The sequence below is a fragment of the Arvicola amphibius genome, chromosome 5 (assembly GCF_903992535.2).
Source record: "Arvicola amphibius chromosome 5, mArvAmp1.2, whole genome shotgun sequence".
In the NCBI taxonomy this organism is placed as follows: Eukaryota; Metazoa; Chordata; class Mammalia; order Rodentia; family Cricetidae; genus Arvicola; species Arvicola amphibius.
The window spans coordinates 55,085,914-55,103,494 of record NC_052051.1 but is presented as its reverse complement, the minus strand read 5'-3'; the positions used below and the strand labels follow the sequence as shown (position 1 = coordinate 55,103,494).

General features: G+C 43.2%; 2 protein-coding genes across 14 annotated transcripts in view; one reads left to right on the top strand and one right to left on the bottom strand.

Moving 5' to 3' along the window:
- Znf106 (zinc finger protein 106) overlaps window positions 1-11,362 on the bottom strand; it is a 58,627-nt gene extending 47,265 nt beyond the window's left edge. For 2 of the 6 annotated variants that reach the window (XM_038329415.2, XM_038329418.2), the window contains exons 1-3: window positions 11,208-11,362; window positions 10,199-10,280; window positions 2,571-2,655 (exon numbers count right to left, since the gene is read on the bottom strand). In XM_038329415.2, the coding sequence (XP_038185343.1) occupies window positions 2,571-2,655; window positions 10,199-10,248 (135 nt within the window). In that variant the 5' untranslated portion in view covers window positions 10,249-10,280; window positions 11,208-11,362. Of the gene's footprint in view, window positions 1-2,570; window positions 2,662-10,015; window positions 10,281-11,207 lie in introns of those variants that run through there. The other 4 variants (XM_038329419.2, XM_038329416.2, XM_038329417.2 and 1 more) reach the window with 4 other exon arrangements.
- A 73-nt stretch (window positions 11,363-11,435) lies between these two features.
- Window positions 11,436-17,581, top strand: part of Snap23 (synaptosome associated protein 23) — a 38,077-nt gene continuing 31,931 nt past the window's right edge. For 2 of the 8 annotated variants that reach the window (XM_038330109.1, XM_038330107.1), the window contains exon 1: window positions 15,550-15,610. The gene's annotated coding sequence lies outside the window, so the exon portion shown is untranslated. Of the gene's footprint in view, window positions 11,488-13,828; window positions 13,847-15,501; window positions 15,611-17,581 lie in introns of those variants that run through there. The other 6 variants (XM_038330106.1, XM_038330110.1, XM_038330111.1 and 3 more) reach the window with 6 other exon arrangements.

Genomic DNA, 17,581 nt, shown 5'->3' with positions numbered 1-17,581 from the left:
CAAAGCTTCATTTCGACAGAGCTGTACAAGTGACCCTTTCTAGCTGTAAGTGATCATCAATTAGAATAAAACACGTCTGAAAACCGAATCAAGTTAAAGACAGCATATAGAATTTAAAACTCCATCAATAACCAGTCAAGGTGACACCTTACAATCTCAGTACTCAGGAAGCAGGCAGGATCCCTGAAGTTTGAGACTAGCCTGGTCTACTCTGCAAGTTCCATAGTTCCATAGTGAAATGCTCAAGAAAAAAAAAAAAAAAAGAAAGAAAAAGAAGCCATGCAGTGGTGGTAAACGCATTTAATCCCAGCACTTGGGAGGCAGAGGCAGGCAGATCTATGTGAGTTCGAGACCAGCTTGGTCTATAGAGCAAGTGCCAGAGCCGGGCGGTGGTGGCACACGCCAATCCCAGCACTCGGGAGGCAGAGGTAGGCGGATCTCTGTGAGTTCGAGACCAGCCTGGTCTACAAGAGCTAGCTCCAGGACAGGCTCTAAAGCTGCAGAGAAGCCCTGTCTCGAAAAAAAAAAAAAAAAAAAAAAAAAAAAAAAAAAAAAAAAAGAGCAAGTGCCAGGACAGACTCCAAAGCTATACAGAGAAACCCTGCCTCAAAAAACCAAAATAATAATAATAATAATAATAATAATAATAATAATAATAATAATAATCAATTTTAAGAATGAATAAAACCTAAAACAAATGAACAAAAAACTGAAAGCAAACACTATTACTTTCAAAGCAAAGAATAAAGGAAAGACCATGTGGAATTCCTCTCTGTATGCTGTGAATACCATTGGTTAATGAATAAAGAAACTGTCTTGCGCCTATGATACGATAGAACTGAGCTGGGTGGGAAGACTAAACTGAATGCTGGGAAACAGAAGGATAGAGTTGAAGAGAAGTCATGTAGCCACACTGGAGACAGACGTTGGAACTTTGGCCAGTAAGCCACAGTCAGATGATGACACACAGATTAAGAGAAATGGGTTAAATTAATATGTAAGAGTTAGCCAATAAGAAGCTAGAGCTAATGGGCCAAGCAGTGATTTAGTTAATACAGTTTCTGTGTGTGATTATTTCCAGGCTAAGTGGCTAGAAACTAACTAGCGGCCTCCTAACAACAGAAAGAAAAGGCAAAAAAAGTGAGAAATTGTAACCAATTTCCCTGAAGCATAAGCAAATTCTTTTAGTTTAAAACGTTTGTTGTGAGGCTTGTGAGATGGTTTAGCAGATCACTGGCCGCTCTTCCAGAAGACCCAGGTTCAGTTCCTAGCACCCATATGGCAGCTCACAACTGCCTATAACTCCAGTGCAGAGGACTCAACATCCTCTTAAGACCCCTTTGGGTACTAGGCATGCACATGGTGCATATACATACATGCAGGTAAAATACTCATACATCAAAAGTAAATAAATCTAAAAATATTGTTAAAAAAAACAGGGCTAGAGAGATGGCTCAGTGGTTAAGAGCACCAGCTACTCTCCCAGAGGATCAGGGTTCAATTCCCAGCACCCACATGGCAGCTCACAACTGCCTGTAACTCCAGGTCCAGGAGATCTGACACCTTTATACAAAATGCACATATAAAGTTAAATAAATATTAAAGCAAAATAAAGAAGGCTTGTTTTTTGGGGACTAGGGAGATGTCTCAGGTAAGAACACTTATTGCCAAATATGAGATCTGAGTTTGAATCCCTGGCACCCACAGAAAAAAAGCTCAGCCTGGTCTATACTTGTACACATGCATACAGCCTTCCTCTTTACATGTTTGGGTGTCTGTTTTTTTCCCCTTTTTGCTGTTTGCTTCACCTTGTGGACATTCAGGATACTGTTAACACCACCTTTGCTATACTATACCTGGTCTACATAGAAGTACTTATGTAGACCAGACTGGCCTCCTGCTGCTTCTCCCAAGTACTGGAATTATAGGTGTGCATTAATACACCTGGCTGCACTATACTTTTCTGGAGCCTGGATATACAAAAAAAAAAAAAATAATAAAATGCATATAATAAATGCACTATTTGTTAAACATCTGTGAACCAAAAGGTGTATGATTTATGGACTGAGGATATAACTCACAAGGCAGAGTGTTTGCCTAGTACACTTAAAGTCCCTGGGGTGGACAACAAAGTAAAATTCCACAAAGTAATAAAATCTCAAGTACCTTGAATTTTAAGATATTTCCTCTTTAACTGATTGCTAAAGTTCTCTATACCATTTACCCTTGAGAACCCTAAACTCTGAGTAGAGGTTAATACACACACAAAAAATCCTCCTGGAATGGATTACAGATGAGCTGGTAGAATGCCTGCCTAACACGCAGAGACCATGGTGTGTTCTCCAGTACTGCATATGCAGTGTGACGGCACTCCCAAACTCTGGGAGACAGAGGCAGGTGGATCACTACCATTTGAGCTCAGAGGACTTAGCAGTTCTAGGATTGCACAGCAAAATAAACAATAAAATTGTAACAACTTAAATTTCTAAATATCAAGTTTTAACTATTTTTAAGATTTCTTCAAAAACAAAGTTTCCACAAAGCACCAGGTGCTCTTTCTTCATCGTTACCTTTTTTGAGCCGTACACAATGTGGCACAATATGCATTTTCGTTCTCGGACCATAGTGACCGGATCTGAAACACTCAATGTCAACCTGTAACGAGGAAGAAACATTTAATAACCTTTCTAGATATCATCTTTAATTCACTTTTCCTTCTGCCACTCTCTGTCTTTCAATCTCAGTAAATATAAATTCTAGCTTTCCATCTACCAAAGTTTGAAAAACAAACAGCTGAAGGTGGTGGCACATGCCATTAATTCCAGCACTCAGGAGGCAGAAGCAGGCAGATCTCTATGAATTCAACGCCAGCCTGGTCTACAGAGTGAGTTCTGGGATGGCCAAGGATACAGAGAGAAAACCTGTATCAAAAAAAAACAAAACAAAACAACAACAAAAAAAAACCCAACCCCCGCAAACCAACCAAACAAACAGAAAAACAGAGGGTGGTGGCACAAGCCTTTAATCCCAGCACTTGGGAGGCAGAGACAGGCGGATTACTTTGAGTTCCAGGCCAGCCTGGTCTACAGAGCCAGTTCTAGGAACCAAAAGCTACAGAGAAACCCTGCCTCAAAGAACAAACAAACAAAAAAGCAACAACAACAAAATAACTGACCAAATAAGCAAACTTTAAGTGTCATCCCTGACTCCCCCTTCACAGCCCAGCTGGCAGATGCTGTCAGTCCTACTGACACACACCCGACATCTCACTGGAGAGGCCCTTACAGCGACCACAGCACAGTCCTTTCCTGCACTCTCACTCTCTTGTGGTTTTCTCTCAAAACTGATGTGTCTCAGAATGGGACAATTTAAAATGTAAGTTATGCCAAGCATGATGTAACACACCTTTAATCCCAACACTTGTAAGCAGAGGCAGGTGACTTGCAGGCCAGCCAAGGCCATACACTCAGACATATCTCAAATAAACAAAAATAAAACTTAGGTTATGTTATTTCTTTGCCTAGGTAATTTCCTGTGGCTTCCCATTTCACAGAAAATTCAAAAACTCCTTGTCATGCGTACCAATCTGTTTCTCCTCTTACCTAACACACTGATTTCATTTCCTGCCTCCACTCCTGCACTCAGTTCTTGACAAGCTAGCCCCGTAGAATCATCCATATAGTTTATTAATAAAAAAGAGGTAGCTATCTGCACAAAGAATAGAACTATGCTAAGAAGCCAGGCGGTGGTGGTGGTGCACACTTTTAATCCCAGCACTTAGGAGGCAGAGAGGCAGATGGATCTCTGTGAGTTCAAGACCAACCTAGTCTATAGAAGAGCTAGTTGCAGGACAGTCAGAACAACACAGAGAAACCCTGTCTTGAAAACCCCCAAAAAGAACTACTCTGAGAATCTTCAGAGATTCCAGAACCAGGCATTGTGATTCATGCCTGTATATCCCTTAGGTCAACTTCAAGACCAGTCTGAGCTACCCAACACTGGCATCCACTTTAAACATCAACATCACAAGATCTCCCAGATGCTGGGTGGTGGTAGCATACACCCTTAATCCCAGCACTAGGAAGACAGAAGCAGGAGGATCACAGTGAGTTTGAGACCATTCTGGTCTACGACAGCTAGTTCCAGGACAGTTAGAGTTGTTAAACAGAGAAACCCTATCTCAAAAACAAACAAAAAACAAAAAGAAAAAAAAAAGAATATCCTCCAAATATTTATCACGTGGCTCTAGTTGAAAACACTTCTTAGTGTTAAGAACTGTATTTAAAACACTGTCACCCAATTTTATTAAGGCAGTCTGATAAGTAAACTCAGACTGTTTGATGATAGGTCCAACCTTCCTAACCACACAAAAGGGAGATCTTTATATACTGTATCTCTTAATATTCAGAATAAACTCAATAGAACTGAAGAAACTTTTATAAGTGAACACACACTCCAAGTGACAATTTGCTGTAAAACACTAATTTAACTTGGGGGGGGGGCAAGATGAGGAGTAGTAATTAGATTAAAATCCCTTTCTTGAATCCTACAGGCAATTTCCTTAGTCTTTACCTTACCCCTGACAGAAACTGATGGTAAGACAGGACAATCGGGAAGTGACAGAACAACTTTTGCTCTACCTCTTGGTTGCCTGAGCTGGCTGACACTTTTGGGAGGGCCTCACTTTCCAGAGTGGGTCTTAATAAAACATGATACTTTAGTACACAGGGTGCCTCTACAGGGAGACAGGAGGCAGAGGTAGGACAGCCTCCAGAAGTCTGCAGGCCAGAAAGGTAAGACCAACAGGGAGAATGAGTCTAAAGATCCCCACACACTGTATGCGCACACCACCACCTGTGAGTGAGCACTCAAGACATGAGTACCCTTTCTGCAAAAAAGAACACTAAGATCTTTAACTTTAACTTAATGTAACTTTAAGTATTCTGATGCTGATAACATGTAGCACCACTTGGGACAGGAGTGGAATGGGGTCTGCTGTGGATCTCAGCACCCAGCTTAGAACCTCAGGTTGGAATCTGATCAGCAAACTTTTTTTAAAGAGAGGGTCTCAGGTAACCAGGCTGGTTGAGAGCTCTTTATGCAAATGATCTTGCCCTCCTGATCCTCCTGCCACCACCTCCCAAATGCTGGGATTACAAGTAAACCACCACACTTGGCTTTGGACTTTTGTTTTCAGTACTAGTTACAGCACCAGTGCCATACGAATGCCAGGGTATCTGCTCTGCCACTGAGCTAGGACGAACAACTCCCCAGAGGGACTTTGATAGTGTACATACTATGTGTGGTCTTTGTGTATTTGTATTTTCTTTTTTAAGATAGGGTCTCTCTCTACATAGCCCAACCTGGCCTGAAACTCCAGTCCTCCTGCCCCTGCCTGGGAGCACAGACATGTGCCACCACACCTGGCTCCCTAATCCCTGGTCAATATGCGTTATGACACATCCTGGGGGCCACAGTGGAAAATTTACAGTATTTTCCTGATCCATGTAGACTAAGGTCTAACCTAATCTGGGGGGGGGGGGGGAGCAAACTGTATCAAAATGCCTTGGAGTGGAGGAAGGACACAAAGGGACAGAAACTGACTGAAGCAGTGGTCACTGACCAAAAGCTCTCATCTGGAGAGATGGCTCAGTGGTTAAGAGGACTTGCAGAGGACGACCCAAGATCAGTCCTTGCACCCATGTCAAGCACCTCACAATCACCTGCAACTTCAGTTCCATGGGGACCCAACAACCTCTGGCTTCCACAGCCACCGACTGTACTCACAAGCACCTGTCCACACTCAAATACATAATATGTATTTGTATAATACATAATATTTTGTAAATAATAATTAAAAAAAGCTTCCAGGGCTGAAGAGATGGCTCAGTTAAAAGCACTAACTCCTCTTCCAAAGGACTTGGTTTCAACTCTAAAATAAGTATTTTTTTTAAAAAGCCTCCAACATTTGTATTTTACATGAAGATGTTGAGCTTTGACATATAACTGGGAAAAATACCTTTACCTCCTTTAAACCCTTTGCCTATTTTTCCTCTGGTTGCTCAGCTACTATGGATGAACATAGTTCTCTATCTTCTCTTCTACTCTATGAATGATGTTATTTGGATCAGAAAAATATATTTTTTAATTCAACTTAGAGGTAAAGTGCTTGTTTGCCTACTATGCACCAAATTCTGGTTTTGATTCCTAACACTGCAAAAACAAAACAATGTGGGCTGAGGAAATAGCTCAGCAGTAAAGGGCTTGCCTGGGTCAGTATGCCCAAGACTCCACCCTAAACACTTAACAGGTACCCTTCACCCACTTTTTAGTGTAACCATCTCCAGTGCCACCTCATCCTTCCTAGGATGAAATGCAAACCATACTTCTGCCTTAGTCACTGTTCTACTGCTGTGAAGACCATGACCAAGGTAACTCTGATAAAAGAGAGCCTTTAACTAGAGGCCTGCTCACAGCTTCAGGGGCTCAGTGTTATCACAGCAAGGACCAGGCAGCAGGCAGGTGTGGTGCTATGGAAACTTCAAAGCCCCTCCCCTCCACTAGTGGCATACTTCCTCCAACACGGACACACCTCCTATTCCAATTAAAAGTGACTAAGCATTCAAAGAGATGAGCCTACGGGGGACAATTCTTATTCAACCACAACTTCCTACTGCACATATGAAATTTAAAACATCAATACAATGTGCTAAGTAAAATAAAGATAAATGTTATTTACTATGAAATATGTACCTCAATGACTTTATTAAAAAAATGAACTTATGATTTAGCAACTATAAAAACAAACTGATATTGACTGTATTACTGATTAAAAATATCATGAATAAGCCAGGCGGTGGTGGGCACGCCTTTAATCCCAGTACTGGGGAGGAGAGGCAGGCGGATCTCTGTGAGTTTAAGGCCAGCCTGGTCTATAAGAGCTAGTTCCAGGACAGGTGCCAAACCTACAGAGAAACCCTGTCTCAAACCTCCCCCCCCCCAAAAAAAAAAACATGAATAAGTCAGGCATGGCGTGCATGCCTTTAATCCTAGAACTTGGGAGGCAGAGGCAGGCGATCTCTGTGAGTTCAAGGCCAGCCGGGTTTACAAAGAAAGTTCCATGACAGCCAGAGCTACATAGAGAAACCCTGTCTTGAAAAACCAAAAGAAAACAAAACAAAAAACCCCACAAAAACCATGAATAGCACTTGCTGTATATATGATTTTTCAAAATACCATAGTAACCAACTTCTGATGACTTTTTGGAGCTACACAAGCACAGCTGGATTGGTGAAATGTTCAGGGGGTAAAGGCACTGTTGCCAAGTCTGATGTCCTGAATTCAATCTCAGGACACCATAAAGTAGAAGAATCAACTCCTGTCGGTTGTCCTCTGACTTCCACACATGCACTGCAGCATACGTGTATACATACCTAAGTAAAATTAAAAGTTTAAAATGTATGATCATCTTAAAACCGGGCACAGTGACACACAGTAGCAATCCCAGTACCAGGGAGGCTGAGGCATGAGGCTAGCAGTGCTACATAGTAAGACTGTCTCAAAAAACAATAGCAAAACGAAAAGTAGCACTAGAGTAACAACTCCACACTCACTTCCCAGTCTCCTACCATAGAGCATGGTAGGAAAAAGCAGAGACTCTGAATTAGACAATACCGCATGGGTTTAAGTAAAGATATTTTCAAACTTCATTCTTTTTTTTTTTTTTTTTTTTAAATAAAAAGTGAACAATGGTCCAGAATGAGGGAGGCAGAGGCAAGTGGATCCCTGTGAGTTCAATACCAGCTTGGTCTAGAGAGTAAATTTCAAGCCAGCCTGAGATACCCCGCCAAAATAAATAAATAGACAGATAAATAAATGGAATAGTGGACAGGGGATGGAGCCCCACACTCAGCGTGGACACAGGATACATGTAAAAAGGTTATAAATTGTAATTTCTTACCATGAGCTTTGCCTTTCTGAAGATACTCAATTACATTCTGAATAGGAAATACTAGATATATAACAGTTTTAAAGACATAAAAGAGCTGACAGGCAATTTAACAATGGAGGTGCTGCTGCACAGAGCCAGAACTGCTGCATGTTCAAGGCAAGATGGTCTACCTACTAAGTTCAAGTCAGCTATGGCTACAAAGCTAAAAACTATTAAAAAAAATGGCGACCATGGAGGCTAAATTCACCACTAAACCCTAGTCAATCTCAGTATCACTAAAATTACAACAGACAGAAAGGCAGACATCATCACCAAAGTGTTTAACCCGAATCCAAAAAGCACTGAACTCCAGCATCCAATTTGTTGTAACAAACAAGCCCGAAGGCTGGAGAGATGCCTCTGCCGCCGTTAAGAGCACTGGCTGCTGTTCCAGAGGTCCTGAGTTCAGTTCCCAGCAACCACATGATGGCTCACAACCATCTGTAATGAGATCTGGCGCCCTCTTCTGGCCTGCAGGCATACATGAAGACAGAACAGAAGTTTACAACTTTTGTCATTAAAAAAAAAAAAAAAACATGAAAAAGCTTAGGGCTGAAAGATAAGCTCAGGAGAAGACTGCTTGTTTAGCTTGCAAAAAACCTCAGAGAGTGAAACTGAAACTCTGGAGCCATTGAACAATAAATTTTCACTTCTATTTTCCATCCCGACAGACATTCTACACGTTCAATTGATTCTGACGACTATCCACATTCTATGTCCTTATATGCAACACATATGCGTACATGTATATCCACTTAAAATTGGCACTATTGTACACCTTCCTGACACCATTACTTTCACACTGTACAAAGAGTATCCTGGAACCCATTCATTATTTGTGCAGTTGCCTCATTCTCACAAATGCACAATTTAACAGGTCCTCTGATACACACCCGGGAGTGCAGAGTGCAGAGTGCAAGCTTTGAGTGGGCACCTCTGCATCCTAGACGTACAGCCAGAGTAATCTCATGCAATTGGTCTGTTTAGGGCTCTTATTCATTGGGCACACAAATACTAACCTTCCCTTCTGGTACCCCAAACAAGACCTTGTCTGGATAGTTCTCTCTGAGTCATCCCGGGGCTCAGAACCACTCAATGTTCCTTGCTTGTCTCACAGACTCGCCGAGTCCGTTCTAATCTCATGTACAATACTACTATAGTTTTTCTTGGTTTTTTGTTTTTTTTTCAAGACAGGGTTTCTCTGTAGTTTTGGAGCCTGTCCTGGAACTAGCTCTTGTAGAACAGGCTGGCCTCGAACTCACAGAGATCTGCCAGCCTCTTCCTCCCGAGTGCTGGGATTAAAGAAGCCACCAAGGCCCGGCTAGTTTTTCTTTTTTTAAAATACCTTCCTTGGGGCTGGAGAGATGGCTCAAAGGTTAAGAGCACGGGCTGCTCTTCCAGAGGTCCTGAGTTCAATTCCCAGCAACCACATGGTGGCTTACAGCCATCTGTAATTTGATCAGGATCCCTCTTTTGGCATGCAGACAGAATACTATATATGTAATAAATAATAAATAAATATTAAAAAAATACCTTCCTTTCCTCAAAGCAATTTGATTCTGAACTGGTTTGAGACTGCTTCACACCTTTCCTCTTTCTTAGCTGCTCTGAAGCTCTCTTCAAAATGTACCGACACTTTCTCTAGTTAAAAGCTAAAATGGAGCCAGGCGGTGCACGCCTTTAATCCCAGCACTTGGGAGGCGGAGGCAGAGGCAGAGGCAGAGGCAGAGGCAGAGGCAGGTGGATCTCAGTGAGTTCTAAGCCAGCCTGGTCTATCAAGCAGCCCCAGGACAGCCAGGGCTGTTACATGGAGAAACCCTGTCTCAAAAATCAAAGCAAAAGCCGGGCGGTGGTGGCGCACGCCTTTAATCCCAGCACTCGGGAGGCAGAGGCAGGCGGATCTCTGAGTTCGAGGCCAGCCTGGTCTACAAGAGCTAGTTCCAGGACAGGCTCTAGAAACTACCAAAAAAAAAAAAAAAAAAAAAAAAAATCAAAGCAAAACAAAAAGCTAAGACGGGCACATACCTGTAATCCAAGCACTCTGTGATTAAACTCAGGCTCTCAAATTCAAGGCCAGTCTGGGCTATATAAGCCGGATTCTGTCTCAAAAATAAGAATCAACTGTTTTCTAGACCCAATAGTTAACTTCAGTTCGCTTTCCAAACAGCAGTGCTTGGCGTAACAGGAAAAGATGAGCTTTGCCATCACCTTACAGGGAGTTCAGTGATCCACTCACGTAAACTTAAGCAAATCACCATCCGTATCCAGTACCTCAGCAACCTGAAGAGTGCTGCCAAAAAAAATAAATAAATAAAATCATCTATTATAATAGCCCGTTAATTTCCTGTGACACACCTGGACTTAGTGAGTGCAGCATAGTGGGTGCTAAGTAAACCCTAGTTGAGTCTGATGATCCCGTCTTCCATTCTTGGCCAAACTTGAAAACAAAGTTACAGTTTAAGATTTCCCCCATGGGATTTTAGAAGAGCATTTGGCTCTTACTTGGTATTAAAAGGTATCTGTGTCTTGAATCACCTCAATATAAACTATTATGATGGCTATAGTTCTAATCTGCTAAAAAACTTCCTTATCTGGCTCCAAGATGCAAAAAAAAAAAAAAAAAACCCAAAACAAACAGAAACACCGAAATCCAGAACTTCTCCAACAAGATGGCTTACTTTACTCTCAAAGATGATTACTACACTGACCAGACTGGAGTAGGAGGCGGTGCAAGCATCTCCTCTCCACTAAGCACTAAGATTATACTAAATATTAAATGGACACATAGTGTTCCACTAGTTGCTAGAACAGTTTCCCCAAAGCAGAGACCTCAAAAGCAGAAAAAAGAGGCGAGACTGTCAGTCTCGAGAGGCGGGAAGGTGGTTCTAGGCTGAAATCCGCAGCTTTTAAACACAAGACTAAGGCTGAGATTCCTCCCAGACCCCAGGCCGACAAAGGTCAGGGCCTGTCCCAGAGGTCAAAGACCTGGAGCCACGCGTCCAGCCTGAGGGGTTGCGAGCAGAATCGGACCGCCCCTGTGGGTCTGTACCCTGAAGCCAGGTGCAGCGCTCGCCCGTAAACTCTAAACCCACGCGGATCGGAGGAGGCACCGTGGCGTGGCTTGCGTGCAGGCGCAGCCCCACCACTTACTCAAGGGGCAGACCATTCGACCCTCGGCCTCCGATATGCCCCACCAGGCCAGGCCCTCCATACTCACACTCACAACCCGTCCTTCCTACTCCATCAGGCCACCGAGGGCCCGGCGAGGGAGCTCCCAGAGGCCCCCTTAGCCTCCGGTCCGGCGGCGGCCTGGGACCAGCTCCCCGCCGGGCACTGACGCCGCCGCCGCCAGCGCGCAAGCGCACGCAGCTCGCGCGCTCCCTTCCCCACCCCCCCAGCCCCCACCCCATCCGCTCCTTTCAATCATCTAGCTTTATTTGAACATAAGAAGTGAACAACGGACACCGGGCAAAAGGCCCTTCACAAGAAGAACCGAGGTAGGTCTCTTGGCGTAAACTGTCCGCTGCACCTCGCTTTCATTCAGCCTTTCTCCCCCCCTCTCTCATTCTCCTAGCTTTTTCTGGACTTTTTTCCTTTCCTACTTTATGAGCCCTCCACCATAAACTGTGACACTGTCTTAACTAAATTTCAAAACTATTCCTTTTTTTGTGAAACTTTTGAGCAGGTAGACCTAGACCCCAAGTTAGACATGATAACTCACCCCATATTCTGGAGGTTGTAAGAGGAGGGTCAAATATGAGGTCAAGGCTAGCCAGGGCTACATAGTTTCTGGGCTGAAACTGTCTCAGCAAAAACAGAACTAAATTTAAATCTTAGCCTAGCTAGTAATTATTTATTTTCGTTTTGTTTTGTTTTTCGAGACAAAGTTTCTCTGGGTATCCCTGGCTGTCCTGGAACTTGCTCTATATAACAGCCTGGCCTAAAACTCAGAGATCCCTCTGCTAATCTCAGTGCTAGGATTATCTGGGATTAAAGGCTTTTGCCACAATTACCGCGGGTGAGGGGGAAGGGGTTAGAGACAAGGTTTCTCCGTAGCCTCGAACTCAGAGATCCGCTTGCCTCTGCTTCCTGAGTGCTGGGATTAAAGGAGTGCATCACGTAATTTTTAACTTTACGTAAAGTGATATTTTTTCTTTGAATGTCATTTTTCAGGGTTCAAACTAGAATATTTAATGTATTATTAAATTTTGGGATCCTGTTGTAGTGATTACAGTAAACAGTTACGATGTGGTTGATAATGAGCAGTGCAACACTAACAGCTCCATTGAAGAAAACTATTAGAGCTGAGCCTGGTGAGCTCACCTTTAATCCCAGCAGAGGCAGGCAGAACTCTATTTGACCGCAGCCTGGTCTTCCAGAGTAAGTTCCAGGACAGCCAAGGCTACCCTGTCTCAAAAAACCACACATACACACACACGATAAAGAAAGAAAACTATCAAAGCCTCAAATCAAAATAAACAGCTACCTGCATTTATGTGTAAATCCAGATTCCTTCTAAAGGTTTGGGAAATTCTTCCAATTATGAGTTTGTGACATCACAAATCCATGAAGCATGCTACAGAACTGCTTTGCTCTGTAAATTCTGAGCCATAATTTAAGGGAAAGCCAATATTGGTGAGGACCAAAATAACCCTAAATCAGGATTTCACAACTTTTTTTTTTCAGAGACAGGATTTCTCTGTAGTTTTGGATCCTGTCCTGGAACTAGCTCTTGTAGACCAGGCTGGCCTCCAACTCACAGAGATCTGCCTGCCTCTGCCTCCCAAGTGCTGAGATTAAAGGCTTGTGCCACCACCACCCAGCAGGATTTCACAACTTTAAAATATTAATGTTTTAGAGCAGATAATTGCCATCAGTTGCTGGCTAGTGCATTCTAAGATAAGGCCCTCCAACTCTCCAGACCCTGCCCAATGTCCTGCAGAGAGCAAAAACAGCCCTTAACGAGAACTACTGTATCACATCCACGACCATCCCAGCTCTAAATGAATTCAGCCATATGTTTTCTTCTTCCCTGCCCCGAAGAAATGATTTGAGCAAGATTAACAAAGCAGAAACTGCTGAGTTGTTTCTACAGGCCGTAAACAAGCAGTTTATAGTGCTTATCAGTCCTCTTCTCTGGTCAGTTTAGTTATCATATTCTACAATCATCTTGAAGCTTTTCAAGTTCCTTAAACTTGCAGCCACCTTTCTAATAAGCAGAGGCTCTTTCTCTGACTTCTCAGAAAACGTTTCCTGTTTCTAAACAGACAGGCTTACAGATACACTTTGTTGTTATAATTGAGAATCTTCCTCCCCTTACCCCCCAAACTTTGTGTGGGTTGGTCTCTCTTCTGGAAATGTTCCTTTCAGGTCAGTGTCTAGGGTTGTTTGTTTTTACATCTATTTATTTGTGTCTGTGTGGAGCAACATTCTTGTCATCTGGTGCACATATATAGAGTCAGGAGACCCACATCTGTGTGGGCTCCAGGGATGGAAATCAGGTCTTCAGGCTTAATGGCAACTGCCTTTATCTGATGAACCTTCTTGCCAGCCTCTGTCCTATGGGTTTTATTGTTTGAGATGGGGTCTCAGGTATCTAATGCTAGCCTCAAAATCATTGTATAGTATAGTCAGTGATGACTTGTACTGTAATCCACCATCTCGTGATACTGAAATTATAGGATTATGCCACTATCCTAGGTTTCCTATGAGTTTGATTTTTAAAAAATTTTTTATATGTTACCTGTATGTTTATCCTGCATGAATATCTGTGTACCATCCTTGTGCATGGTGCCTGTGGAGGCCAGAGGAGGGTCTGGATCTCCTGGAACTGGAATTACAGTTGTGAACTGCCAGGTGGGTTTTGGAACCTGAATTTATGTCCTTTGGAAGAACAGCTATCTCTCCAACCCATGATTTTATTTTATTTTTAAAACAAGGGATTACTATGCAGTCCTGGCTGACCTGGAGCTATATGGATCAGGTTGGCCTCAAACTCAAAAAGATCCCCCTTTCTTTGCCTCCTGAGTGCTGGGATTAAAGACAGGCATGCACCACCAACTCCATCAGTGGTTTGAGTACTTCAGCTCTCACCCTCTGAAAATCTTTATCTAGATTATCACGCACACCCTTTTTAAAATTCAATTGTTTTTCTCATTTGGGTCTTTTCTCCCATATTCAAGTTTTCCTGTCTTAATTCTAATAAAACCGAACAGAACACATAATTCCTCCCTTTTCAGAAGCACTTTATAATCTGTCCTGATTTCTCTCCTCTCCCCAGACAATTGCAGTGTTTGTCAACTGTCACCACTCCCGAGTTATTAAATTCAAAAGACATTTCCCAAGCTTAATCTTCTATATCTTAGGAAGATGCTGTTTCTTTGAAATAGCTTTATTCTCTAGATTGCCAGCATTTGGCTTTACTCCTAGAGGTGCTTGGAAGAATTCTTGGGGCAAGTGGTTTAAAACCCTTTAGTAATTCAATGGCCATAAAATGAATTATTATTTGGCTCATTATTCCAAAATTTACAAAATTTACTCTTTAAAGAGCTGCCTCTCTTCCTAGCTTGATTCCCAGCACTGCTGTTGATGGACTGACTCAGTGATAAGCCTCTCGTGTGCTAAGTGCTCCCTTTCTCCCTCACCCTACAGATAGCCCCTACTCTTTCTTCCTCCTCTGGAGTTGGTGTTGAAATAGGATCTCAGTATGTCGTCAGTCTGGCTTTACATGCCAGAAGTCAGGTGATCTTCCAACCTGAACTACACTGTGTGAGTTATCACGCCTTCATTTCTCTTGACTCAGAAAGCGAACTCTTTTTTTTTTTTTTTTTTTGGTTTTTCGAGACAGGGTTTCTCTGTGGCTTTGGAGCCTGTCCTGGAACTAGCTCTGTAGACCAGGCTGGTCTCGAACTTACAGAGATCCGCCTGCCTCTGCCTCCCGAGTGCTGAGGATTAAAGGCGTGAGCCACCATCGCCCGGCAAAAGTGAACTCTTAAAACTTCTAACTAGAGTGAACCTCAAGAAACTTCCTCGTTATTCTTGGCATCCCATTGTCACAGTCTGCAAAGTTCTTATTTCCTTGATTTCCGGAGGGCTTCCTACTTATCCTTCGTGACTCTAAGAGTAACTTCCTGCGGCAACCATACATACCTCAAAATAAGTTTTGTTCATTGTGGGCCAAAGGCAACCTGGAGTTCCTGTGCACCGTATTCTGTTCACTGTAATATGTTAATGTATTTATCCGGTTTAGACAGATCAAAACATCCTGTAGGCTTCGACAGTCATTCTAACTAGTTTTGCAAACTCTTTAGGTGTCCGGCAAACAGCAGCCTTTCCTAAGGCTGGGTGCAGGAACTCCTCCCACCCGCGGGCGGGGGGAGGGGGAATCTCTCTCTGGTTAACGGGTGACTTCCCCGGCCCTCCGCCTGCGTGGCAGGCGATTTAACCCGCCCCCCCGCACGGTGATTGGCTCCTGTTGTAGAGGCGTGTCTAACCCTGCGGCGCCCGGCGAGTGCGCAGGCGCAGAAGGCCTTACGGGGCGCATGCGCGCGAGTTAGCACCGGGTCCTATCTAGGAGTGTCCGATCTGCCGGGTCTAAAGAGGAGAGGCGAGAGCAGCCCGGTGAGTCTTTGGAAAGTGGCTGAGAGCTGGTCAGCGGGGAGGATAGGGTGATATTCCGAGGAGAAAGAGGGTGCGGTGATGGTTAAATTTTGATGGGGCCGGACTTGAGGGGAGACGTGAACTCCGACCACTTCTCGGTAGATTGGGCCGAGGGCAAGGACGCCAGGCGTTGGCGACCAGCGCGAGCCCAGCACAGGAAGGGAGGCGCGATGGTAGTGCCCTGGACTTGTGTGGTTCGACTCCCCATCTCTCACCTCCAGCCTCGGTGTTGCTCCTTAGTTTAACAGACTGCCTGGTGGCCCTAGTGATCACACAGTTCTGAGATAGTTGTTGAGAAAACCGACCCTGAGGCTCGTGGCATTGCACACTTCACTGTCTAGGAATGTCCCTGCTTACCTTGACTTCCCCGTGGGCGCATACCAAGAGTACGGGCAATCAAAGGAAAACTTTTTACCCAAAATGGGCTCGGAGTAGTTTGTTTGAGGAAAGTATCTTGAAGTAATGTTACACTCCTTTCCTTCGTCCTTAATCATTAGTCCCTGCACTGTTAGGAAAAGCAAACTGATGGTAGAGGAAGTGAAAGACATCAGAGTTGAGGAGAGAGAGAGAGAGAACTTTCTTTTTTGCTGCTTGTCATCTGGGTGGGTTTGTCCTGGAGACGGGGATGATTGACTGCAGGGGAGTTTAGAAACAGGCAACTTTTTGACAGCATATTCTCAGACTTCAAAAATAGTGTAGTTTCTTTCTGCAAGATATTGTAAGTATTGAAATAACCTCTTCTGCCCTGCTGCCTTTACCGGTAAAATACCGATAGTTCAGTCATAGCCAGGTAAAACGGATCCTTCTCAGGTTCTTTTCTCTTGGAGAATACGACACTTAAAAACCTGTGAGACCTCATTTGCTAAAGCACTTAAAACAAACAAACAAACAAAACAAAACAAAACATGATCTTACTGTGTAGCCCAGGCTGGCCTGGAACTTAAAGTGACCAGCCTGCCTCTGCCTCCTAAGTGCTGAGATTAAAGCTTAAGTACTTTAAAATCCAAACTTAATCAAAGTAAGAAATTTTAATATTTCAGTCACTAGCAAAGTTGATGCCCATTGGTCACTTGTTATTTGTAATATGTATTGAGATGTAATGAGAAAGAACACTTTGAAGTAGATAAGAACCAACAGGAGAAATACTTCTTACTGTGCTACTGGGAGAGGTCATATTAAAGTAAATGATTAAATAACTTAGCCTGTACCTTAAATATTTATCATTCTTGGTAGGACTTTTTGCTTCTTTGTTCTTGTTCGTTTGTTGTCAGGTTTTCCTCTGGGTTTCTACTTCTACACTGTAGCAACCCTCAAGATCAAGTGAGGTTGGGCCAGAGCTGGGAGTGGGTGGCTGGAATCTCAGGTGAGAATCTAATGACACCCCATCTTCTCATTCTACCCCGGGAAGGTCAACAGGCCCAATTTTGAGAACCTTTTGTGACTAATCACAGTTGCTCTGATTAAGATGGTAATGGTTGTTTATGCTCTGAGGACAGTGTTCCATAATAACATATTTAATACTTATGAGGCAGTTATAATACCTATAATTTCCACTACTTCTAAGGCTAAAGCAGGAAAATTTCAAGTTTCAGGTGGCCCTCAGCAGTCTCAATGCAACCTCATCTCAAATATATATATAGACTATACTGAACATTTTGTTCTAGGCACTGCTTTATTTGGTGCTTGGGAATTAAATCCAGGGCCCCTCCTGCATGCTAAGTACACTTCCATCTGAGCTGCTTTTCTAGGAGTAGGTATTGCTAATATATATTTTGCCTGAGTTAACCATGTAACTAGATTTTACTCATTCTCATTTAATGAAGAAACTAAAGTATAAGAAGTAAGCAATAGGCAGGATTTGAAAGCATTATGTCAGCTGGGTGTGGTGTCTCATGCCTGTAATGCCAGCACTTTGGAGGCAGAGACAGGAGT